At 41.9% G+C, this 27,643-nt stretch overlaps 1 protein-coding gene across 1 annotated transcript; it reads right to left on the reverse strand.

Moving 5' to 3' along the window:
• Window positions 1-746: 746 nt before the first annotated feature.
• LOC123437262 (N-terminal acetyltransferase B complex auxiliary subunit NAA25) lies at window positions 747-16,496 on the reverse strand. The gene is made up of 19 exons (XM_045115697.1): window positions 16,208-16,496; window positions 14,904-15,060; window positions 14,698-14,816; window positions 14,534-14,608; window positions 11,801-11,894; window positions 11,597-11,715; window positions 10,668-10,738; window positions 9,972-10,122; window positions 9,721-9,890; window positions 8,370-8,569; window positions 8,118-8,248; window positions 5,567-5,643; window positions 5,004-5,078; window positions 4,542-4,734; window positions 3,864-3,983; window positions 3,443-3,581; window positions 3,203-3,249; window positions 2,237-2,497; window positions 747-1,602 (listed from the first exon to the last, which is right to left on the reverse strand). The coding sequence occupies exons 1-19, from the start codon at window positions 16,352-16,354 to the stop codon at window positions 901-903; spliced, it is 3,048 nt and encodes a 1,015-aa protein (XP_044971632.1). The 5' UTR covers window positions 16,355-16,496; the 3' UTR covers window positions 747-900.
• Between the last annotated feature and the right edge of the window lie 11,147 nt (window positions 16,497-27,643).

Raw genomic sequence — 27,643 nt, forward strand, 5'->3', positions numbered from 1 at the left:
ACTATCACAAATGCAACGCCTGAGGCTTAGCCGTCACACTACTGGAGGTGGGGCCTACAGCGCCAACGTGGCCGGGGGTGTAACGCCTACGGCTAAGACGTCACACAGTATAGTGTGGCGCCTAAACGTCGAACGCCACACAAAAGGGTCAGCTAAGTAAAAATATTAAATACAGTCCAGCTTGTCAAATTTACCGATTTTGCCGACACAAAACACCAAATGGCTCGTGCTCAATAGATAGCCAACAAAAATGTCATGTGTCGTCTTATTGCACAAGATCAAATTGGAATAATACAACTATAACGAGTGGGGCGTTTTGGAGCACGAGCTCCATGAAGCCCTGTTTTTGAAAATCTCAAAATTCATATTTTACATTTAGAAAAATCTGAAAAAAATATGGATATACATGAAGGCAAACACACATGTGTGCAAATTTTTAGAACAAAATACGTTGAAACAAGGTCTGTGTAAAAAAGATATATTTGTGGTTTTTTAACATATGATACTATTCATGCCAAAAGTTCATAAATTTGTTCTTTTTGCACAGATCGAATCTTAAAGTATTTCATACTGATTTTTTGCACACATATACATTTCGACCTTGTGTACTTGCATATTCTTTTTTAGATTTTTTTGAAACAGAAATTTTGAATTTTTCAAAAACAAAGAGCTCCATGGAGCCCAAGCTCCAATAGGCATTTCCGAACTATAACACAATACCAAATCAGGAGCAGAGACACGAAAGCAAAGGGAAAGAAGTGATGTCATCAATCAAATAAAAGCAAGTCAAACAACGAACAGCTCTAGTGCAACACCATTCTGTTATACTGTTACAACATATGTATAATGGAACACCACAACAAGAATAGAACAAAATTCATGTGCAAAATTTCATCAACTCTAGTGCAACACCGAAGATAGAGAAGCCGATTCTGACATGAGCAGCTTTAGTTTAGAGTCGACCATTTTCTTGAACTCGGCTAGCACCTCATGTTCTGCTCCAACAATTCTTCTTACCACACTAGTAGAACTCCATGCTTCCAGAGACTGAGCAATTCGATCACCAAGCTCAGAGGCATGTGCTGCTGGTTTCTCTTCCAAGACTCGGAATGTCTGTCCTGGACCTTCATCGCCAGTTCCTTGGAAATATGACAGCAAGATATCCAAACCTTGCTCCTCTGGACTCATCTGATCAGATAGCCATTTTTGGACACTTTGGAGCGTTTCAATCAAGCACTGAACAGATCTTTGAATTCCTTGCAACTGAGGCATGTTTGTTCGCAGCGATGGGCCGCTTTTCTTTTTCTTCTTTCCTTGCGGAGCCACCACTCTCGTGCAGGACTGAATTATGATGAGATGCCAAGAAATGGGCTCCGTAACCATCTGCACTAACAGTGGAATTTTATTTCCAGGACAAGTCAGGATTCGATTGGCATCAGTCAGGTGCTCCTCTATGCAAAGTTTCACCAAGCTGTCCACAATCTCCCAAGAACTTGGGCTGCTCGGTTCAGTTCTGGGGATCACTGATTCATTTGACCACAGGTTCATCGCATTAATAAATACAGCGAAACTCATCCAGCTCACAATATCAGGAGCAAAATCCTGAAAAATACAGTTATCAGGAAGGTGCAACTGATGGATTAATCATGGTACCGCAGCTGTACAACTATGAGAGTAAGGGGCCGAAACTACTGTTTCAAATAATTAAAAACACTGTCGCCGTTTCAGTGAATAAGCGCAAAATAGCTTATTTGCACAACAGATGTAATTGATGTGTGCAAAAAGTCAAAGGAAAGCATAACATTTTTTTTGGTGGGTGGGTGGGTGGGCTAGCATACAAGGAGCAACAGAGCATCTGCGTTATAAACACAAAAAAAGTACTCCCTCCCCATCCATATTAATTGACGCTGCTTTAGTACAAAGTTGTATTAAAGCAGCCTCGATTAATATGGATCGGAGGGAGTATGAAAACAAAGGACATGCTATTTAATCGGACAGTTATTGCAAGCAACATTGCTTTAGAATCCAATATTTAGCTTGGAGGAGCATAGAAACAACCATGTTTTCTTTTTACTTTCTAACCGAAGCAAGATAAAGAACATATAGGCAAATAGTTAAATCATTCTTGAGATGCAAGAAAGACTATGATGAAAAGAAGAGCTGACAGGTATACAATATAAGCAGGTTATTAGGAAAGTAAATGCAAAAAGGGAACAAATAATCAGTTAATTCACACCTTCATAGACTTCTTGCCTGAAGATATACCAAGAATCATGCTTAGAGCATCATCCATAGAATAACCAATAGTCCTAGCATATTTCTCAAGTAAGGTTTTCATTTCCCCAACAGTGATATCAGAAACAGACCCGTTGTGCTCAGTCTCCCTGAGGGAAGATACACAACCACGCATGGAAAGATAAACAAGCCGGGGGACAAGACATTTTCTCTCAGCATCTCCCATCTTAGGGCCATCCTTCTCAGTAGATTTGTGCTTGCACTACAATAAACATAAGAAATTCTTGAAGGGCAGGAATGATTAAATAAAAATTGGAAGATTTAGTTAACAGGTGAATCAAATTTATAGGGAACTTTTGCCTAGTGCCTTATAGTGGGATAGAAGTATCACTTGCATTTGTTGTAATATGCATAGGAAGTTTTTATCATCTCTGCATGCAGTGCACCGAGGAGGCGTCTGCAACTGCCTCCAGGCCTTGTGGATTTTGGAGCCATTAAAATTGTGATGCAGAAGTGGGCTGGGTTTTTCACACGCACGAATATCCACTAACTGGACAAGGAACATAGCCACCATGACTAGGGTTTTCCAGCATGCACGGATATCCACTCACTGGGCTAGGGATAATGATGCTCATGGCAAGGGAACATAGCCACCATGACTAGGGATCGCCACAGGCCCATGGGCCTTATACAGGCTCGAATCGCCTTTGGATGGGCAGGTTGCAGTTACAATGAAGAAAAAATAAAAATAGGCTTGGCACGTGGAACCCTTGATGTGAAGGGTTATGTCACCTGCCACGCAAAGGCATACTAGGTTTTTGGATCGTTCAGATAGTCAACTAGATGTCACAGGGGGTGATGCATATTTTTTCTTCAAAATACTAATTAAGTAATACAATGAATGAAGCCGGTGGGAAAGAAAATGTTTGAGCCGGTGTAAAATAAAGGTTCTAAGAAAATGGCATACCACTTTGGCCCTAAAGCACGCAGGTGTTGAACTTTCATCAATTGGTTCTGTAAAATCACAAGTCCATAACAATAGTAAGAACTTTTGTACTTCCAAGGTCATAAATAACTCCAACAAAGACACAAAAATGGATGGAAAACACTAATTAAGTAATTATCAAGCATGCAACATAGTGAGTTCAAATGGTGCTATTGTCAAGCACAAAACAGATAAGAAACTTTGCATAGCATGAGAAGCTACCTGAAAGAAAATTTACACTGGTGGTTGGTGTCCACCAAGGGCGTGCCTCGAGATCTTCATTAAAAGTTAAATGTTTCATGTTGTCTTCATTTGATAGATCAACCAAGCCTCCTCCGTGATTCACATTTTCAAGAACGGACTGCAATTAGGGACAATTATCAGTACTGGTACGGGTTAGATAAAATATGGCAGCTACCGCTACTATTTTATTTATTTGTATAAGAAACTAGTTAACGCCTACGAGATGATGTCCTGATAGAATATCCTTTTATAACAATATAATTTTGTATACTTGGTTCAAAATGGCTACAAGCTGAAAAAAACTAAATGCATTTCCTTCAGGCATCAATGCACGCCGATAATTTTAAGAAAACTACTTCATCCCGAATTTGGGGTTTGAAATTCACAAGTGACAACTAACCTCCACTTCCTCAAGAGACTCCGACTTCTGCTTCAGGCTCAGTATTACAGAATCAGATTTTACAGCAAGATACTGCATGGAGCATTGCAAGCGATTTTTGAACTGCACAAATTCAATTACCTGGGCAACAATATCACAAAATAATGAGAAAATGCTGCAGAATATTCCTTTCGAGAAGCAAACACCGTAATTAGGTGAGTGTGGGGGCATATTTGTTTTTAGAGACTAGTTTTCTGTCCAAGTAACAACTTGAATGAATTTTGCCCAACACCAAGCATATTTCCTTTTGGAGAAGAAGTGACATGATCCAAGCTCCAAAAACAAGCAGCTTACTTATTTAACAGATAATGCAATAATTAAGATAAATATGGCATCAGCTTTGCAAATATATCTTGCAGAGAAGAATTATATAAAGTATGCTACCCTAACATACCAGCTAAGCTATAAAAACGATAGTCACACAAACTAAGCAACAAAAGACCATGAAAATTTTCACCCTAGACTCCAGTTTACATATCTGTTCTTGCTGGTGATGGGTAGTTTTCAAGCCCTGGTCATGAACAGTGAGAACAAATAGTGGAAATTAAATAATAGTACTCACCATCAGAGGGCAAACACAGATTACAACGCTACTTTTATGTTGTACAGTATAGTGAGAAGTAAAACACTGTTGCTAACCTTTGAGTAAGTACGGTGCCTATATGCAAGACAAGTAAGATCAGCAGATTCTTTCAAATGATCATCCATGAACCTAAGATAATCCTTCACAAGACTGGCTGTTTGTTCCAAGAAAGGAGAACTCAACATCTGTGGCAAGATGTGGTGTGAGACGGATTCTAGAAGAATGTTTTTGACTTCCAGGCTTACATACCTGTATACAAGAATACAGATCGGGATAAATAGATGAAACCTGGTCTCAGCGAACAACCTCAAGGAAATAAAATAAAAACACCAATGTTTATAAGAAATAATTAGCAGATCAACATTGTACATAAACACAATTTATCCACAAGGAAAGCAGGATGGAACACATGAATCATCTTGTGAAAGCACTTTATCTAGGGGGCAATGGTCTGCTAAGGAGCACGTTCTAAATAATGAGAGCACTGTTCAAAATAGATATGTGAGGGAAAAGATTACCATCGATGTGCTAACGGAAGAGCTCCCAAGTAAGAGTACAAATGCACCAAAGAAATCTTGTATTGCCAAACATGCCTGAGCAGACGATCAAAATTGATATTAGCATTCAGCTACTAGTTAAATAAACAGGGATAACATGCTTTTCTTTCAAAACCATAACTTGACTGAATATGGTCTAGTAACTGTTTGACATTATCTTGGCTTCATAAAGTGGAACTAAAGCATTCATTTACCTACCTTTTGTATTTTTAGACTTCATCCACAAGATAATATATTACCACAGGACATAGCAAATCTGGAGAAGTCGTGAAAAATAGAAGAGAGCAAAAGAGTTTGTGGCCACTAGGATAAAACCCAGCGTCCCTTTTGTACAAGTGTAGCAACAACAATTAGACAACTAATACTCTTATGCTTCAACTGTAACCATTTTAGTTAACTCGATAGATATTTGGCTGACAATGAATCAACCATACAGAACTCAATGTTAAAAGATAGTGACAGACAAATGGATCTTCTAATCCCATGTCCCAACAGAAGATATGTGCATATAACAGTAGACTTACTTGCGAACAGTCAATCCAAACTCTAGCACCAAAACTGCTTCAAGTAAGTACCCTAATTTCCTTGTACGCCAGAAAAGCTGTTCCAAGACATCACGAGTATATTTCAGTGCATTATTTAAAAGGGTAAATTTTGTTCAGTACAAATTTAACAATTATCAAAAACTCAATACTTACAAATAATTTCATAAACCTACAGATTTAGTGATGGATCACATCACAAAACTACAGATATAGGATTTTGTGAGTATGTCATGTGGACCTAGCTTTAATTGTGATATAATTGGCCATATATCAGCACTTCAGTAAACTTGGTCCACAAGTCTATAGCTTTGTGATATAAGGCTTCTTCCAATGCAGAAGTGCTTAGATGACTCCAACAGTTCCCCTATCTCTAAAATAACCACCGTTTACAGGAAGTTGGGGCAAGAAAAACTCTCCAACAGTTTCTGTAAACTGGCTTTATCTTTAGAGGATCCCGTAAAAGTAGTCCTTTCTCCCCGCTGATTTACAGGAAGATGATCTTCCCCTAACTTTTTGGCAGGCTGAAGTTTCATCAACTACCCGCCCGCGCGCCTGCCATTGCCACCACCACCGCAAGCAGCAACCCGCCTACCTGCTCCTCCGCCACCCGCCCCCTGGCCGCCGCCGGCAGGCCGGGCCCTATGCCTGCGCCTAGGGCTCGCGCAGGGCAACTGTGCGGTTGGCTGCCGCCGCGCCGTGAGACCGATGCACCGCCGGCAGCTGCTGCCGAGGCTCGGGCCGCCATCACGGCTGCCCCGCTGCGGCCGCCGTTTCGAAGCCCCTCAAGAAATCAACGCAGCAAAGGTATTTAAAAAAATTATTCTTTCAAATATTTTATATGTTACGATTTGTTGCATGACAATGAGGCTGATCATAGTTTCTTTTTATTGATTGTAGATGAATGTTCTTATTCAAACTTTTTTCGACGTCTCGTCTTCGGAACGGGATGAAGAAATCAATTCTGTGCCGGCGTTGTATGCAGACGATGGCAAACAAGAAGCCGAAGTGGGGAGGTTCAGTGCCCGGTCATCTTGTGCTCCGTCAGAACAAGCAAGCTGGTCACGACAAGCTACTGGATGGCTACTTCGGTGAGAACCCGGTATATCGTGCAAAAACTTTTAGGAGAATATTCTGAATGTCAATGAGGTTATTCTTACGCATTGCACGTGCCGTCGAGAACACTGTCCGTTCTTTCAACAAAGAAGAAATGCAGCTGGTCAATAGGGCCCCAATACTTTGAAAAGCAATTGTGCAGCCGTGAGGATGCTTGCATACAGATGTCCAGCTGATTCTATTGATGATTGGATTGGAATGGCAAAGCGTACTTGCATTGACAGCTTGAAGAAATTTACGAAGTCCATCAATTTGGCGAAGCTTCGAGCTCCAAATGAAGCGGACACTGCAAGACTTCTTGAGATGGGTGCGTCAAAAGGCTTTCCAGGAATGCTTGGAAGTATAAGTGGAAGCTTTGCCTACTGCATTGCATGGACAGTTCAAAGGAAAAGGTAAGGATGCAATGATAATTCTAGAAGCTGTGGTATCAAATGACCTTTGGATTTGGCAATCATATTTTGGATTGCTAGGATCTAACAATAATCTGAATGTTCTGCAAATATCTCGTCTCTTTTCAAGGCTTTCTGTTGATGAGGCACCTCTTGTGAATTTTGAAACCAATGGCCGGCAATACAACATGGGATATTATCCTGCTGATGGAATATATCCGGCATGGGCAACTTTTGTTAAGACAATTTCAAACCCTGGAGGTAACAAGAATACTCACTTCGCTAGGAGGCAAGAAGCATGTAGAAAGGATGTCAAACAGGCATTTGGGGTTCTCCAAGCACGTTTTGCAATTGTTCATGGTCCTGCACGCTTTTGGCATCAAAAGGACTTGTGGCGAGCATCATGACCGTGTGCGTGATATTGCATAACATGATCATAGAGGATGAGAGGGAACAACAGGCGGACTATCACTATAAGAAGGAGGGGAACAAAATCTACATACCACCTGTTCAGCCAGAGAAGGATGAACGGCGATTGCAATAATTTCTAGAGATGCATCGACGGATAGAAGACACTACATGGAAGCATCGGTTTTGTTTGAATTTGATGTTGACTTTGAATGTCGAACTTAATTTGGTATAATGTTGCTTTCAAATTATTATTAGTTATTTGAGTTTGATGTATCATTGTTTGAATTCTGTGAAATTGGTCAAACTTGAGACTTTTTGATATATGCTATATTAAACTTGTATTTTGTGTAATTTACTTATACTAAATGTAAAAATGACACTGAGAAATGTGCAAGTAACTGGAAAATAGACTTGTGCTGGCAAGTTCATGCAAAAACATATAGCGCAATAACAATGTATTGACCAGGAGGAATGCACTCTTCAAGCAGGTGGCAAATAACAGATTGTGGTACGGGATCATAAATTACTAAATTGGACACTTTCCAGAGATTAGGTGAATTCGATTATTCCTGTTTCTCTCGTACAAGTAATAATCAGCTACAGCTACAGCTACATACCTGCACAAGAATACTGCTAGCCATAGACAGCAGTTCTTCTCCATGCATGCTTTCCTGAGGATCTAAGTCTCTTGAGAGAGACAGGTTTTTGTAAAATGTCTCGACCATTCCTTTTGCAATGCGTTGAAGATCTGAATTGGCATATGAATTTAAGGTATAAGAAGAAATGGTAGGTTAACATAGCACAATACAGCTTTTCAAATTAAACAAACATATAGAAACAAAATAATGTGATTTCTGGAAAAGGTGGACCTGTAGTTGACTTTGAAAATAAAGTTCCCAAAAGTTCTTGAACCTTAAACGTAGTTATTGTCAAACCCAGTGCTTTTACTGAAACTGATGATGCATCAAAAGATCTGGAAATTGTATCTAGCAACTCCGTTATTTCATCACCCGATAGCATGTGGAGGTATATTTCAACATCTGACGATGAACAAGACAAGTGACCAAATCTGCAAGGCCAAAAATTGTTGTTAGCTACAGATTGGAGATGAGTGAAAACCTAGAAAGAACTATTATCAATATTATCAAGAATGTAGATACATATGGCGATGTGATGTAGTTCCAATAGATATAATATCAGACACCTACTCCCTCCGTAAAGAAATATAAGAGCGTTTAGATCACTATAAAGTAGTTTTTATTGGGCACAAGATTGCACAAACATAGACACGCATGTACTACCTCTGTTCGTAAATATAAGATGTTTTGGCAATTCAAATTGAACTAGCAAAACGTTTTATATTTAGAAACAGAGGGTATACAACATAACACGATATGGGCTTGAGAAGCAAAACACTTTTACCTTTACAAGAAAATGGTGAGGGCACATGGATACAGTCTCATAAATTTAAATACTTTTTTGAAAAGGAGGCAAAGATTGCCTCATCTATTAAATAAGCAGAAGAGAATTGCCCAGTTAATTACGGAAAAGCGGGCAAAACCCGATACAACAAGGGCCAAGCCCACTCCCATAGACTGGGACACTCGGGGCAAAGCCCCCCATAATCGACCAAACGTCGACCTACGGCCAAACAAACCGATACATTTAAATATCAAAGTCAACTATATATGGCGAGTAGAGTTTATAACTATGGACAGATTAGTTTAGCTTATACCCATGCTTTTGCAGCAACAGCAGGTCATGTGTCACGGTGCCAACTACCAAATGAACAAGAGAGGTATAGGTGAGGATGTAGATTAGAAGGTACGGCACAATCTCCCTGTATTTTTGGATGGTTGCTTCTGATGCTAAGGAAGAAATAGTATGAAGATGCCAGAATGTGTAGGAAACATAGCTTCTACCAATGTCTAAGAGCACCGAACACAAAGTTCGATGAATCAGCAACACATGATAATAGAGAAAAGTGAATATCAATAGAGAAATATCCATTCAACTTTCTAGAAATTCAAAATGTGACAATTTAAATAAGCTTTCGTGCATTGTATATAGTGGACACAAAAATTTCAGAAGCAACGGAAACTGGCTTATTGCAAGCTGAAGGCTGTGATCTCCATCATGCTTGCGCATGATATAGAGTATAAAGAAATTCCATATGGAGTAATGGACACACAAACAAAAAGAAGATGCACCCCGACAGACCTGTGGAAATAGTTTACCAAAGCTTCCATGAACTTAGTTGAGTTTCCACTGAGGCGGTGTTGCCGTTCAATTTCAATATTGGCTAGATGAGGTCCTCTAACAGAGTCACTGGAGTCATTTTTTTGTAGCTTTTGCACAAATAACAATGCACTTGCAAGGCGAGATTCGACCTACAAACATGTAGTTTCAGTAAGCTGGATGCACGTTAATGAAATAAGGTAAAAGGAAATTGCTTCAGGTGGAGGACGTACCAGCTCCTCACTGAGAGAAGTCTTGCTCAACATAGTCGAATCTACAGAGCAGGACGAACAAGTATGTTCACCAGTGGTTGGTTTAGGCAACTTCACGTCACGCTCCAGCAGACAGCCTAAATAATGGAGAAAGGACTCCCAGTCATCAGGACTGCCGAGTCAAAAGAAGAGAGGACAATCATCAAAAGCTAAACAGATGAAAGCGGAAATTTCCAAAGGCTAAGTATAAGGATAAAATATGCTGCAACAACTTGAGGAAAGAGCAAGGAAAGAAAACATGAAGAAAAAAACAGTGAGTGGTATAGCAATGCTCCCTAATTGAGATATCAACATCAGAAGCTTGGGACTAAATAAAAACTGGAGTAATCCCAGGATTATGATTATATATCAAAATAGCTAAGTCCATAAAGATTTTCTAGGAAGCAAACGGAGCGCTCAGAAAGACAGGCCTGCCTTTGTACTTTGTAGTACATTTATGGTGTTATGCACATCATGGAGTATGATCATGAACGGAGTTGTTGGTACTTGGAAGGTGCTCCTGTGCTACTGCTTCCTATAAGCTATGAAGTGAGAAATTTCTAAATGGGTAGAGCACTACATGTCTTGGAACAAGTTGATAACGCATACTTAAGCAGTAATTGGCCAAAGGCCAGCTTTGTACAACTGAGAATGTCTAGAAATGACAGAAAGCATTACCAAGATTCAAGAACCTTCTGATATATCTCAGAAGCAGCCACATAGTTACACGCTTGAGTAAGAAGGTGTCCCTGTTAACTTGAAGTCAGGTAAAATGTAAGTGGTTATCAATTTCATTAGCAAGCATATTAGATGGGGAGAGGAAAAAAAGCTTAGAAGTTAAAGTAACATGTTGTACATAGAGTGGAAACGCTAGAGGTGCAACAGACATTACATAAACAACAATAGAAACACGGAGGGCATAAAGTTTTCACTAAAACCACAGTTCAAGAAAGTACTTTAACTGTATGTTGATCATAGTTTTCAGAAACTTCCCAGGTTCTCAATTGATTACGGTATTCCATAGTAATTCAATGCAGAAAGAAGTACAGAACAGCTGGTTTAGCTATCAATTCAGATATTCCTGTAGTATACATGCATAAAAGCACTCCAACCTCTGCACTGAAGTTCAGTGTGATCACTACGGTAGGAGAGTGCCACATTACCATAATAGTCTCCCCCACCCTGTTGCCCATTTAATGAACAGAAATAACCATAAGAAAGAATAAATATGTAATAGTTCAGTCTATACAATGGAAAGTTATGCAAACAATGACAACAATGACAACAACAACAATAACAAAGCCTTCCAGTCCCAAACAAGTTGGGGTAGGCTAGAGTTGAAAGTGAAACCCATAAGATATAGAAACCAAGTCACGGTTCTGACACGCGGATAGCTAACTTCCACGCACCCTGTTCATGGCTATATCTTTGGTGATATTACCATGTCAAGTTTGGCCTACCCTCTTGACATAAGAAACTAAAGTCACCATAAATTCCTCTTGATTATAAAGATGATAAAACAAACTATGAATTCTGACTTATATCCAGATTCCAGATGAATAGTAATCAAGACAAGACACTGTGAAACAAATGAATCTTGAAATTACCTGCAAACGAAGCTTGTCCTCCTCCCTTCCCATAAGAGACCCCAAGTCTCCAGATAGAACTTCCAAAGCAGCATCATACTTTGCCTGTTGTTCCAGAATTGAAACATAGAGAGAAAGTGCTGCAAGTAATATAACCATGTCAAAAGAGAACAACGCTTGAGGGGAAAAACACATAAATTGTGCATTTCAGGTAAGCAGGGATACCTTCTGGCTCATGTAAACTATGTGAACTTATGTGCTTTTTAAGCAATGCTTCAGCAAATGCTAACAACTTCTCACCTCCGCTGCTAAAATATGCCTGCCATGGGCAAAATGAAAGTCATATATAACATAACAACACATATGGAATGCATTTAAGGTAATCATAGCTAATAATACTATATACAAGCCCTCAACTTACAAGTTCTAGCTAGTACGTATAGCATACGTATTGCTATTAAATATTCGATTCAATGTTTTCCAGATGAAAAAAGGAGACCAAAGAAGGAATATGCTAGTGCAAATGTGCAATAACGTTTCACACTAAAGACTTCAAAGAATTAGGTTCACTTGTAGGGTAAACTTTGGATTGTGACCAATGTGTCACCTGTCTTTGTTTGGAAGACTGCCTATCTTTTGGCATGCCAATTCTCTTTTGCTAACTCTAGTTCATTCTACTACCAATGTTGGCAAACAAAACCTCAGCCAAAGTTTTGGCTAGCCAATGTTTTGGTAGGCAACCTTGGGCATAAATCAAACACAACTTGTATACGTCCTGTAATGCAATATCGCATTGCATCTGATCAGATGGATGATTCGTACCTAGAGCATTCATACATCATATCTATTTCATCAATTATCAGAAACTCAGAGTAGTACAAAATATAGTGTGTGATCAATGAAAATACAAGTTACTACTCCCTCTGTACCTAAATATAAGTCTTTTAAGATATTTCACTAGGTGTCTACATACGGAGCAAAATGAATGAATCTATACTATAAAGTATGTCTATATGCATCTGTATGTAGTCCATTAGTTGAACCTCTAGAAAGACTTATATTTAGGAACGGAGGGAGTACATTGCATCCAATGGACAAATGCATCACACCTAACAAAACTAGGATGTTGCCCAAAATTTAAAGTGGTTTTGTAATCTACTAGAATTGATAGGTCAGCCCTAGATCGAGTCCATGAGACCAGTAGAATTTTTTCCCATCTTCCACTTTCCATTATGTCCTGCGTGCTCACAATCCCTCTCAGTATTATTTTCCTACCTAATCTCTTCAGAGAATGCTATACATGCACCGTGTCCCTAAGTATTATTTTCCCCTCCCACTATCTTCTGCATAACTATACACACACAGTGCTCAGAATCCCTCTCAGTATTTCTCCCCACCCCCTATCTTCAGTGAAGAATATACAAACACACACAGTGTATAAGCGTGTGTCGCTCATCCCTCCTCCCCTGTAAAAGGTGACTTTTAGAGATCGGCAGCTCCAGAATCTAATTGGTAGATTACAAAAGAATGTATCTTTTAGACAGGTTAACCGCAATCCGTTTCAACCATTATGTCTTCATTTTGCATGTGTGATCAATGAAAATACAATTCCACCTGTGAATCAACAGATATATTACACCAATAATGCTTATTAGTTTCAATAATATATTTCCATTTGTTTTGATAATAAGCTTGTTAGATCACCAGCTGACTTTACATGATATGCATGTTCTTTCCTTCGATACTGGGCAGGTTTGCAAAATGATGATGACAGAAGGATGCTGGAACATGGGGCGAATCTGATACAACGGGTGGCTCTGGATGCGCATGCAGGTCCTGATGAAACACAGGGGAGGGGTGCTCTCAGGCTGGAAGATGGTGGAGGACAACAGGCTGGTACCGCAAGCATAGAGGATGCAGAGATGTGTGAGGCCGAGGAAGATAGCAATGCTTGATGTGCACCTGATTACTGCCGGGAGAGATAAAAATCATTTGCCTACCCTGGAGCAAGCGTCCGGAAAAAATAAAAAAAATGTGTGCACCTGTGCATTTCCTCGTGTTTCTGGTGGCAAAAAGATCTCCGGTTGTAATGTTTGATGTTCATACCCCTGTGGTGGGTGGTTAGTGCGTGTGTATGCCTCCTCCTGCTAGCAGTGCATGCGGCAGTTGGGCCCTGTATGGGGAACCTTGAGGGTGGCTGGGTGTTTAGATGTTTTTAGCTTCCTTCGTTTTCTGTTGCGCACTATGGACACTCTTTCACGTTTTGTGTGTGTCGTTCCATTTTGGATAGTGGAACCCGGTCCATTTTGGATCGTATGGAAAAAAAATCATTTGTTCAACTAGCAGTTCCTAGTTATTCCACAGATAGTTCTATTTCTTCCACCAGACATCTTCTGAATCGTTACACTGACGTTTTTTATTTGTTAGACTAATATTTGTATTTGCTCCACTAATATTCTATCATGAAGTATGTGTTCTAGTAGTACATTCTGAATTGCATCCATGTGGTACCTTCTATTATTATACTGTAGCATCTTTCAATTGCTCCCATGGTACATTGCTTTTATTCTCCCATCACATTTATACTAAAAAAAACTTCAAACAAGAAGTATTTCCATCTATTATACTAAATTTTCAAATGGTGTCTGTTTCGGAAGAAAGAAAATCAAAAACTAGAAGGCTCCCAAAAGTGGAAAGTCAGATGATGCAATGATATCAACCACTTGAATGCTGTATATGGCCTCCCTCTCCTCTGTCCAATTACCAAACCCTACAACCATCACTCCATCAGCGTATCCATAAATCCATAGGAGTCCTGACAATGCATTTGTTTTCATGTACAGATTTCTTAATTTCCAGTGAGCAAGAAAATGATAGTGTGCCAATACAGTTGCTTCCACTAAATTGTCAATGCAGAACTTGTAACTCTACTAACTCATGGATGTATGATGAACCTACCTGCAGTTGAATACTGCAAACAGCCCAAAGCAAAAACCTTTCTTCTCCTACAGTTTTGTACATTCTAAGTGCTGTCTGCAAAACATAAAAAGCTCTGAGGATCAAGAATTGAACAAGGAAACACAAATCATTCAAATTGGGCAACTAGCAAAATACCATCATACCTGTTGTTGCTTCACATATGAGTACTCTCTGACGTAGCAATTAAAGAGCCCCATCATTAATTCCAAGTTATTAGGGTATTTTGTACAAGCATACTCATAGCATGAAGTTGCAAGGTCCACTAGCAGAAATATAATCAGTCACATGATATAATTTAGAAAAATAGTGACATTAAACAGATAAGGCAAACAGTGAAGTATGAACATACATCTCTCAAGCCTTTGAAACACTATCTGTAGTGTGCTAAGGGTGAGATCGTCAAAATGGAAAATGTTATTCGAGTACAATAGCTCCTTGGCATTCAAACAGACAGTCAGTGCTTCATCAGGCTTTCCCATCCTTTCCAAAGTAAGAGCCTTGAGAGCCTGAAATTAGATAATTAAACAGTGTCATTTAATTGCATTCTAAATACAGCCAACATAAAGCCATTAGTTCTGATCAAAACTGAGTTGATCATGTTGACTAAAAACGGTGGCTCTGTTACAAGATCTTCAACAGATAGAAAGGAATACATCAAGGTCGTGCTACGGTCACACAAAACAAATATAGCATGTAGGATTTTCAAGCTCTAGACTGATTTGAGACAGCTCTATAGACAATACGTTCCTAAATGTCTAAGGAAGAGCTTAGTATCCTAACTTTAATAGCATTAAGTCATAAAGTACAGATAGTGTCTATTCTTAAGTTTCTGAACTAATTGATTTGCTACCACAGCTCAAGAGTTAGCATCTTGCCACCTGCAGGAACTAAGGCATTGGCTTCGCTTCTGGGGCTAAGCTTGAGAAAAGCGAACAGAAGAGTTTAAACTAAATGACATGCTAGTTGATACTTATGAGTAAGCAAGTATTCATCTGGAATAGGACCCCCTATAGTTCTCTTAACAAAATATCTTGGTCCCCTACCTCTCAAGCTTCAACATGAGTTCCATCAGTCCACAATACTCAATTACTTCTATGTATCACATCATTCCCACCATATCCTCTCCCCTCCCATCCGACTTGATACGCAGCAATCTAGCAAACTTTTGCCAGGGAGAGGAATTGGGTGCCTTCAAATAAATCCACTGTGAATTAGACGACTCAGCTTAATGGGAGAGGCTTCAGAATGCCAGTAGTTCCCCCGCGTTAGTCTGAGCAGTCTGTTTCCTAGGATTGCCACAAGCTCTTACTGCCACACCACTCAATAAGAAGCCTCCTATTGAATTTATGCACCCAGTCATAGTCAAAAAAAAATGCACCCAGCTAGTCATAGGTGGCCTAAGAGTCTTTAAATCGGTACCAACAGCTCAAGCAAGTTATTATGAGCTAGAACTAGCAGGCAATTCAGCACAATGCACCACAAGCCATCTAGCTTCTATCGATGCAGCTGGTCCGTCGATCCGTTTGATTAGAAAACACAGGACGCTCCAAATATAAGCATCGAAACAAACCACACCCATTTTCCAAGCCAGATTCACCAGTCCACGACGGGAACTAGAGAAAAATGGAGATGAGGAGGACCGAGGGAACTCACGAGGGCGTAGGGTGAGGTGGGGTGCTTGGCGAGGAGCGAGGTGCAGAGCTTGAGCGCGGCCTTGTACTGTCGCGAGTCGACGGCGTCCCAGATCGGCCGCACCCGCCGCTCCGGGATTCCGCCGGCGAGCCCGAACTTGCTGGCCATGTCAGCGGGCCCTCACGATCTAGGGTTAGGGTTTTGAGCGGCGGGGGTGTAGCGGGTGAGAGCGGGAGGAGGAAGAAGGGGAGAACCGCGGAGGCACAGCGCGGAAGGGTTTATCGAGTCGGGGTGTGACGGCGGCGCGGCTCGTGCGCAGGGGGCAGGGCGACCCGAGTGGCCACGTCCGAGGAAGGAACGTGGCCAGGGTCCGGACCGTCGATGGCAGGATGGGCGGCGTAGGTTCGTCTGCCGTGTGAGACTGAGCAGCGAGGAGATGCCGTAACCCTACCAAGGAGGTTGCCGAGTTCTGGGCCGTTGGATTCCTGGTGAGCGGCGTAGATCGACGGAGAGAGAAAACGGTGTCTAGGCCTTGCACCAGAACCGGCAAAACGGCAGAACCGGATGAGGTGACGAGATGGTGGTCGGACTTTTGGTGCCGTTTGGCCCCACATGACGGCAGAGACGAAAGTGATAGAAAAGACATGTTCATTTTCTACTTGCGGGTGACTTTTGTTAATTTATTTGTATCACGATTGCCCTTAAAAAAGGACCGCTGCTACAGCCGGGTTATAAACCGTCGGATACATTCTTTTAGGCCGTTGGATGAGTCAACATGATCCCGTTCTAGATATCATCTTGCTTCGTTCTCCACTGGCCACAACAAACCGAGCGCTCGTGTCATCGTTGAAAATATCACCAGATTCTCAATCGGATTGGAGCTCCCTTGCTAGGATCGTGAATCGTAGAATCATAACTATCAGGATCATAGAAACTTAGATTCTACGAGCAAAATCGTAGAATCGAAGGGGCTAATTTGGATCGTAATATCGTAAGATTCTAAGACTTGAATCGCGATTCTGACAATTTTTCACCGCCCCGGCTCGTAGTTGCCGCTCCGTCGTCGGCAATATTCATGGTCTCAACACCTTGAGCGTTGTGTTGCATCGCAGCTCCGCCGATGGTGAGATCCGTGGGTCGCAACACTCCGCATGCTATATTGCAACTCCGCCACTGGGTAGATCCATGATCGCAACACCTCACGGTGTTTCATTGCAGATCCTCATCGAGGAGTTCCGCAGGTCGCATCACCTCGGGTGATGCATTGCATCCCCGCCACCGGCGAGTTCTGCCGGTTGCAGCACCTTGGGTTACATTGCAAGCCACAGCAGCCCCAACGTCATCGAGTTCCGCTAGTCGCAGCACCTCGGGTGTTGCATTGCAGCCTCATCGCCGGCAGGTTTCGCAGGTCGGAGCACCTCATGTGTTACAATGCATCTCCATCGTCGACAAGCACCCCCATTGCATTTCAGCTTCGCCGCCGGCGAGATATGTGTTATGCGCCGTCGCTCATAGCACCCGATGTCGTCGTCATCACAAGGGCAACCGCGTCCCCACCTCACCGCACCGAGCATGCCCCTGTAGCATCGACTGCAACATCGGTGTTAGCTCAAGTCGCAGTAGAGCCGGCACTCACGCAGGCGGTCATGCCCCCCTTGCCCCCGGTTGGTCACCGCCCCTCGCAGCATTGGGAGCCGTCCGCTCGCAACGAATACAACAATTTCCAACAACGGTGGTGTAGAGGGTGTTGCAGGGACATGGTGGCAGCAAACGCACGGGCGGTGACCATAAAGGCTTTGCAGTGTCCATGGATACGATGGACACTGCAAAGCTTTTCTGCCTATGGTCAAATGTCGAGTAGAGGAGACAAACAACATGGAGGCGAAGCGAAGGCTGAGGCCGGCGTTGCTGCCATGGACCATTAAATGGACTAGATTCGACTATTGTCGTCAGCATAAAAGCTAAACATTGAAGTATATGACCTGAATAGGAATTTCTGAAACACCAAAAAAATGTTGCAAAAAATATATAAAAACATACCATTTCCAAGGTTCATCCAACCCATGAGTAGCACAAATCATAAGCATATGTGCCAGTCTTTCCCATGATTGGGCTAGATGCCCATTGTCATGTTGCTTAATTAATCATAATCTTTCTTGAATGTATTTTTTATAGAATTCGTCAAGGAAAGGTGTATCATTATTTCATAGAAGAATGGTCAAGCCGGCAACACACAACTCCACCAGTACAACGTCAAACCAGCAACACCACAACTCCACCAATACAACGCCAACATCGACAACTCCACTTTAATCCATTGAATTAGAACCACACCTACTGATACTTATGATCTGCGTTGGGTTTTTCATGAAGAGGACGGGTTATCACAACACAATGTGGGTAAATATTTTCCTCGATTATGAAACCAAGGTTTATCGAACCAATAGGAATATCAACAACAACCATCTTCAGCGGCTGCACACAAAAGAACAAACAACTTGCATCCAACGCGGGCAAGAGGGTTATCAATCACCTTGGTATTGTTATTTGCAAGCAAGTGAGATGTGTAGATAACTGTAGATAATTGTAAATTGCAAAATAAAATGAAAACAAGTAAATGACAGCAAGGTATTGGACGTTTTATAAATATATGGTGAATAGACCCGGGGGTCATAGTTTTCCCTAATGGCATCTCTCATGACAACAACATATAGTGGATAAACAAATTATTATTGGGCAATTGACAAAAAAGCGTATAATTATGTGATATTCACGACAATGGTGTATATAGGCATCACGTCCATAAACAAATAGGTCGACTCCTGCCTACATCTATTACTATTACTCCACTCATCGACCGTTGTCCATCATGCATCTGGAGTATTAAGTAAAACAAAGTAATGCACGGAGAAGTATGACATGGTGTAAACAAAGTAAACTCAAGCACTATGAATAAACCCCATCATGTTATCCTTAGTAGCAGCAACACAAAGATGATGAAAGTACAATTGCTCCCTGGGTGGTTTTGATAATTGATCACAACATATGCATCATTGGACTAATGTGTTTTCCAAGCGTATTTCAAAAAAATTTCAAAAGATGCTATGGCTTAAGGTTTTTGTGGAGATGCCCCTTGATGCAAGAAAGGAATAATATTGGCTCAAGCTTCAAGCTAGAAGACTCTTCATTTTATATTTGTCAGAAATCACCTTTTTAGTCCATAGGAAAGCTAGTACTATTGAAAGGGGGTGAGGTAGTAAAATGAACTTATTGCTCAAATGCTCAAAGTTAGCCACCAAAACACTGAGTCATTTTTCCCACATATTCACTCTATCAAGTTCCACATTCACAAATTCGGTGTCACCAACATTTCCACATCGGACCCACCGAGTTCGAACCTCAGACAGAATCCTAGCCATTCCCACCAAATTGGTGCAATCGAAACTGCATCGGTGCTACCGAGTTTGGGTGACCAACATTCTGTTGCCAAGATACACAAAATCGGATTTTCCGAGTTTGAGTATCGGTGCCACCGAGTTTGTCCATCTGACCGTTAGTCACCTTTTTTGTGCCACCGAGTTGTATATATCAGTCTCACCAAGATTCAAAAGTTCACACCTTCAGTGCTAGTCGGTACCATCAAGTTTCCAACTTCAGTGTCACCGAGTTTGCTCTTTTATGTGTAACGGTTGGATTTTGGTTGTTGCCTATATATACCCCTTCACCCACCTCTCACTCGTGGGAGAAGCACTCAGAACACACACTTCATTTCCAGATCCATTTTCTGAGAGAGAACCACCTACTCATGTGTCGAGACCAAGATATTCCAATCCAATCATTTGAAACTTGATCTCTGGCCTCCCCAAACTGCTTTCCACCAGATCAACCTCCCCTACCCATGCATATTCTGTGAGAGAGCGATTTGTGTTGAGGAGACTGTCTTTAGAAGCACAAGAGCAAGTAGTTCATTGATCTATCCCATCTATTACCTTTTGGAGGGTGGTGCCTCCTAGATTGGCTAGGTGTCGCTTGGGAGCCTCCTACTTCGTGTTGTGGAGTTGAACCAAGATGTTTGTAAGGGCAAGGAGATTGCCTACTTCGTGAAGATCTACCGTGAGTAAGACTAGTCCTTCATGGACGGAAGACGTGGTGGGATAGACAAGGCCGCTTCTTTGTGGACCCTCCATGGGTCGAGCCCTCCGTGGAATCTCGCAACTGTTACCCTCTGTGGGTTGAAGTCTCCACTAACATGGACGTACGATAGCGTCACCTATCGAAACCATGCCAAAAATCACCATGTCAACCTCATGTGTTTGATCCCCCTACCTTACTCCTCTATTTACATTTGCATGTTTACTTTCTGCTGCTATACTATTAGAATTGCATGTCTAGGGTGTACTTGACTGGTTATAACTGTCGTAGTTGCCTCTCAAGTAAAATTGGAAAGGGCAAAACTTTTATCTTGTCAAGTAATCTAATCACCCCCTCTAGACATACTTTCGATCCTACAAGTGGTATCAGAGCATAGGTCTCCATTTCATTGGTTTAGCAACCTAGGAGAGTATGGCATCTAGTGAGGGAAATTATCATCGTAGAGGTCCTTACTTCGATGGCACTAATTTTGCTAGTTGGAAGCATAAAATGAAAATGCATATACTTGACTTTAATCCTCATGTTTGGACTGTTATTCATGTTGGTGTGCAAGGTAACTTCTTTGGAGATGGGCATGAACCAGATCGTGATGCGACAACTGATGAACTTAAGATGTTGCAACTTAATGCTCAAGCCTGCGATATCATCTTCAACTGCCTTTGCCCCGAAGAATTCAACAAAATCAGTCGTCTTGAGATTGCAAAAGAAATTTGGGATATTTTGGTTGATATGCACGAAGGTAGTGATTGTGTGAGAGAATCTAAGTTGGATGTGCTTCAAAGTCAGCTTGACAAGTTCAAAATGAAGGATGTACTCTAGGCTAGCTCTCATCACCAATGAGATTACCGTCTTAGGAAGCGAAGAGATGACCGACAAATTCATCATCAAGAAGATACTTAGAGCTCTTGATGGCAAGTATGACAAAGTGTGTGCATTGATCCAAATGATGCCAAATTACAAAGATCTCAAGCCAACTGAAGTCATTGGTGGGATTGTTGCTCATGAGATGTCACTCAAGGACAAAGATGAGATGCACAACAAGTCAAGCGGTGCTTATAGAGCTTCATGTGATGCTCCCGCTACTTCAAAAGACAATCTTGTCATTGATGAAGAGATAAGCCTCGTGGTCAGATAATTCAACAAGTTCTACAAGAGGAGAGGCAAAGATAGAAGCTCAAGTTCAAGACATGATGAGAAGTGTTCGTCCAGTCGTGACCGAAACTACTACATTTGTGGGAAGCCCGGACACTACTCAAATGAGTGCTCGGCTCCCTACAAAAGAAGAGAAGAGTCACCTCGAAGACGAAGCTCAAGAGGCGAGTCACCTCGTAGAGTGAGAAGGAGTAGAGAAGATCACTATGAACGAAGACACTCACGGAGAGGCGAGGAATCGGAGAAGAAGGACAAATACACCAAGAGCAGTTCAAGAAGAAGACATCAAGCTCATGTTGGTGAATGGGTCTCTGGATCCGAGTCTGATCATCACTTCGAGAGAAGCTATCACTCCAACTACGACTATAGTCAAGATGAAGGTGTTGTCGGGATTGCGCTTCTTTCCACCAACTCCTATGACTTATTTGATTCACCAAATGAGGGAGTCAGAAACTGCTTCATGGCTAAAGGCCCCGAGGTATCACATCCCGAGTATCTTGATTTCAATAGTGACGAGGATGACTTGTTAGGAGAAGATGACTTGCTTCTAGATAAAACTAGTGAATGCACTGAAAATGAACTTGCTATTTATCATGATAGTCAAGAGAAATCAAATGATTGTGATAAGAAAGAAATTGAACGACTGACTCAAAAATTTAAAACTCTTAAGTTGGCTCATGAGACTACTCTAGAAGATCACAGAGAGCTTGCAGGAACCCATGAGAAGCTACAATTTGAGGAGCTCAACTTGGAGCAAGAGCATGAGTTCTTAAAAGCAATAAATGATGATCTTCGGAAGAAGAGTTCTTCTTACCTAGGCAAACGATTACTACTGTTTAGCTTTGTTCCACAAGTTAAACCTAGGAACACTAGTAACAAATGCAAGAAGGTTTCTTCATCTAGTAACAACAATGTTAAAGCTAAATCCAATAATGTTGTTGCTAGTAACTCTATTGATTCCACTAACGATTCTCTTAGCCAAGTTACACTTGAGCAAGAAAATAATCTATTGAAAGGGATTATAGAGAGAGGTGTCTTCAAGAGTCTTGCCGAAAATGATTCTCTTAGCCAAGTTATCACTCTCTCACAGGTTTGGCATGGGTAGGAGAGATTGATCTCGTGGAAAGCAAGTAGGAGATGCTATAAATCAAGGTTCAAATGGTTGGATTCGAATCTCTTGATTTCAACACATGAGTAGGTGAGTCTCTCTCTGAAAAATGGATCTCGTAAGTGTAAGCGTGTTCTGAGTGCTTCCTATACGAATGAGAGGAGGTGGAGGGGTATATATAGGCATCCACAAGGTCCAACTATTAAAACATTATTGCCCAACTCGGTGACACCGAAATGAATTTCGATGGTACTCATACGATGACGTAGATGAGTTTCCGAATCTCAGTGAGACCGATTTCAAACTCGGAAATTTCGATTCTCAAAATCTTCTCAACAAGAAGTTGGTCACTGAATCTCGGTGGCACCAACGTGAAAGTTGGTGGAACTGAGATGGTAGGGTTTGGCATAGGATTTGTCTGGTGGAAAATCGGTAGGGCGAGTGCAAATAGTTGGTGGCGCCGATTTTGCTGCTATAACTTTGGATCGAGATATTTTGTGGGAGAATGGGTGAGTATTTTTGGTGGCTACCTCTAAGCACTTGAGCAACCAATTCATCATAGTACTGTTGGAAATATGCCCTAGAGGCAATAATAAATTAGTTATTATTATATTTCTTAGTTCATGATAATCGTTTATTATCCATGCTATAATTGTATTGATTGGAAACACAATACTTGTGTGGATACATAGACAAAACACTGTCCCTAGTAAGCCTCTAGTTGACTAGCTCGTTAATCAAAGATGGTCAAGGTTTCCTGGCCATAGGCAAGTGTTGTCACTTGATAACGGGATCACATCATTAGGAGAATCATGTGATGGACTAGACCCAAACTAATAGACGTAGCATGTTGATCGTGTCATTTTGTTGCTACTGTTTTCTGCGTGTCAAGTATTTATTCCTATGACCATGAGATCATATAACTCACTGACACCGGAGGAATGCTTTGTGTGTATCAAACGTCGCAACGTAACTGGGTGACTATAAAGATGCTCTACAGGTATCTCCGAAGGTGTTAGTTGAGTTAGTATGGATCAAGACTGGGATTTGTCACTCCGTGTGAACGGAGAGGTATCTCGGGGCCCACTCGGTAATACAACATCACACACAAGCCTTGCAAGCAATGTAACTTAGTGTAAGTTGCGGGATCTTGTATTACGGAACGAGTAAAGAGACTTGCCAGTAAACGAGATTGAAATAGGTATACGGATACTGACGATCGAATCTCGGGCAAGTAACATACCGAAGGACAAAGGGAATGACATACGGGATTATATGAATCCTTGGCACTGAGGTTCAAACGATAAGATCTTCGTAGAATATGTAGGATCCAATATGGGCATCCAGGTCCCGCTATTGGATATTGACCGAGGAGTCTCTCGGGTCATGTCTACATAGTTCTCGAACCCGCAGGGTCTGCACACTTAAGGTTCGACGTTGTTTTATGCGTATTTGAGTTATATGGTTGGTTACCGAATGTTGTTCGGAGTCCCGGATGAGATCACGGACGTCACGAGGGTTTCCGGAATGGTCCGGAAACGAAGATTGATATATAGGATGACCTCATTTGGTTACCGGAAGGTTTTCGTGCATTACCGGGAAAGTTTCGGGCTCATCGGTAGTGTACCGGGAGTGCCGGGAGGGGTGCCGGGGACCATCGGGAGGGGTGTCACGCCCCAAGGGGTCTCATGGGCTATGGGAAGAGATAAACCAGCCCCTAGTGGGCTGGAATAAGTTCCCACTAAGGCCCATAAGGTTTGAGAAGGAAAAAACACAAGGTGGAAAGAGTTTCCAAGTGGGAAGGTGGAATCCTACTCCAAGTAGGATTGGAGTAGGACTCCTCCACCTCCAATTTCGGCCAAACCTTTAGGTTTTGAGGCTGCCTCCTCCCCTCCCTCCCACCTATATATACGGAGGTTTTAGGGCTGATTTGAGACGACTTTCTCACGGCTGCCCGACCACATACCTTCATAGTTTTTCCTCTAGATCGCGTTTCTGCGGAGCTCGGGCGGAGCCCTGCTGAGATTAGATCACCACCAACCTCCGGAGCGCCTTCACGCTGCCGGAGAACTCATCTACCTCTCCGTCTCTCTTGCTGGATCAAGAAGGCCGAGATCATCGTCGAGCTGTACGTGTGCTGAACGCGGAGGTGCCGTCCGTTCGGCACTAGATCGTGGGACGGATCGCGGGACGGTTCGTGGGACGGTTCGCGGGGCGGATCGAGGGACGTGAGGACGTTCCACTACATCAACCGCGTTCACTAACGCTTCTGCTGCGCGATCTACAAGGGTACGTAGATCGGAAATCCCCTCTCGTAGATGGACATCACCATGATAGGTCTTCGTGCGCGTAGGAAAATTTTTGTTTCCCATGCGACGTTCCCCAACAGTGGCATCATGAGCTAGGTTCATGCGTAGATGTCTTCTCGAGTAGAACACAAAAGTTTTTGTGGGCGGTGATGTGCGTTTTGCTGCCCTCCTTAGTCTTTTCTTGATTCCGCGGTATTGTTGGATTGAAGCGGCTTGGACCGACATTACTCGTACGCTTACGAGAGACTGGTTTCATCGTTACGAGTAACCCCCTTTGCTCAAAGATGACTGGCAAGTGACTGTTTCTCCAACTTTAGTTGAATCGGATTTGACCGAGGAGGTCCTTGGATGAGGTTAAATAGCAACTCATATATCTCCGTTGTGGTGTTTGCGTAAGTAAGATGCGATCCTACTAGATACCCTCGGTCACCACGTAAAACATGCAACAACAAAATTAGAGGACGTCTAACTTGTTTTTGCAGGGTATGATTGTGATGTGATATGGCCAACGATGTGATGTGATATATTGGATGTATGAGATGATCATGTTGTAATAGAAATATCGACTTGCACGTCGATGGTACGGCAACCGGCAGGAGCCATAGGGTTGTCTTTATACTAACGTTTGTGCTTGCAGATGCGTTTACTATTTTGCTAGGATGTAGCTTTAGTAGTAATAGCATAAGTAGCACGACAACCCCGATGGCAACACGTTGATGGATGATCATGGTGTGGCGCTGGTGACAAGAAGATCGTGCCGGTGCTTTGGTGATGGAGATCAAGAAGCACGTGATGATGGCCATATCATGTCACTTATGAATTGCATGTGATGTTAATCCTTTTATGCACCTTATTTTGCTTAGAACGACGGTAGCATTATGAGGTGATCTCTCACTAAAATTTCAAGACGAAATTGTGTTCTCCCCGACTGTGCACCGTTGCGACAGTTCTTCGTTTCGAGACACCACGTGATGATCGGGTGTGATAGACTCAACGTTCACATACAACGGGTGCAAAACAGTTGCACACGCAGAACACTCGGGTTAAGCTTGACGAGCCTAGCATGTGCAGACATGGCCTCGGAACACATGAGACCGAAAGGTCGAGCATGAATCGTATAGTTGATATGATTAGCATAGAGATGCTTACCACTGAAATTATTCTCGACTCACGTGATGATCGGACTTGAGATAGTGGATTTGGATCATGTACCACTCAAATGACTAGAGAGATGTACTTTTTGAGTGGGAGTTCTTAAGTAATATGATTAATTGAACTAATTGTCATGAACATAGTCTAATGGTCTTTGCAAATTACGATGTAGCTTGCGCTATAGCTCTACTGTTTTTATATGTTCCTAGAGAAAATTTAGTTGAAAGTTGATAGTAGCAAACTTTGCAGAGGATTGTCCTCGTTGCTGCGCAGAAGGCTTATGTCCTTAATGCACCACTTGGTGTGCTGCACCTCGAGCGTCGTCTGTGGATGCTGTGAACATCCGACATACACGTTTCTGATGACTACATGATAGTTCAGTACAAAATACTTAATGGCTCAGAAGCAAGGCGCCGAAGACGTTTTGAAACGTCACGGAACATAAGTGATGTTCTAAAGAGATGAAATTGTGATTTCATGCTTGTGCCCTTGTTAAGAGGTACGAGACCTCCAACAAGATTCTTTGTCCACAAAGTAAATGAGAAAAGCTCAATCGTTGAGCGTGTGCTCAGATTGTCTGAGTACGACAAACACTTGAATCAAGTGGGAGTTAATCTTCCAGATGACATAGTGATGGTTCTCCAAAAGTCACTGCCACCAAGCTGTGAGAGCTTCGTGATGAACTATAACATATCAAGGATAGATACAATGATCCTTGAGCGATTCGTGATGTTTGACACTGCGAAAGTAGAAATCAAGAAGGAGCGTCAATAGTTGATGGTTTGTAAAACCACTAAGTTTCAAGAAAGGCAAGGGCTAGAAGGGATACTTCGTGAAACGGCAAAACAGTTGCTGCACTAATGAAGAGACCCAAGATTAAACCCAAACCCGAGACTAAGTGCTTCTGTAATGAGGGGAACAGTCACTGAGGCGGAGCAACTCTAGATACTTGGTAGATAAGAAGGCTGGCAAAAGTCGAAAGAAGTGTATTTGATATACATGATGTTGATGTGTACTTTACTAGTACTCCTAGTAGCATGAGGGTATTGGATACCGGTTCGGTTGCTAAGTGATTGGTAACACGAAATGAAAGCTACGGCATAAACGGAGACTAGCTAAAGGCGAGGTGACGATACGTGTTGGAAGTGTTTCCAAGGTTGATATGATCAAACGTCGCACGCTCCCTCTACCATCGGGATTGGTGTTAAACCTAAATAATTGTTATTTGGTGCTTGCGTTAAGCATGAACATGATTGTATCGTGTTTATTGCAATACGATTATTCATTTAAGGAGAATAATGGTTACTCTATTTTCTTGAATATTCACCTTCAATGGTTTATTGAATCTCGATCGTAGTGTTACACATGTTCATGATATTGGTGCCAAAAGATACGAGTTAATGATGATAGTACCACTTACTTGTGGCACTGCCGCTTGAGTCATGTTAGTATAAATTGCATGAAGAGGCTCCATGCTGATGGATCTTTGTACTCACCTGATTTCGAATCACTAGTGACATGCAAATCATACCACATGAGCAAGGCCTTGTTTTCATTGAGATGAAATAAGATAGTAACTTGTTG

Source organism: Hordeum vulgare, chromosome 1H, assembly GCF_904849725.1.
Source record: "Hordeum vulgare subsp. vulgare chromosome 1H, MorexV3_pseudomolecules_assembly, whole genome shotgun sequence".
Taxonomy (NCBI): Eukaryota; Viridiplantae; Streptophyta; class Magnoliopsida; order Poales; family Poaceae; genus Hordeum; species Hordeum vulgare.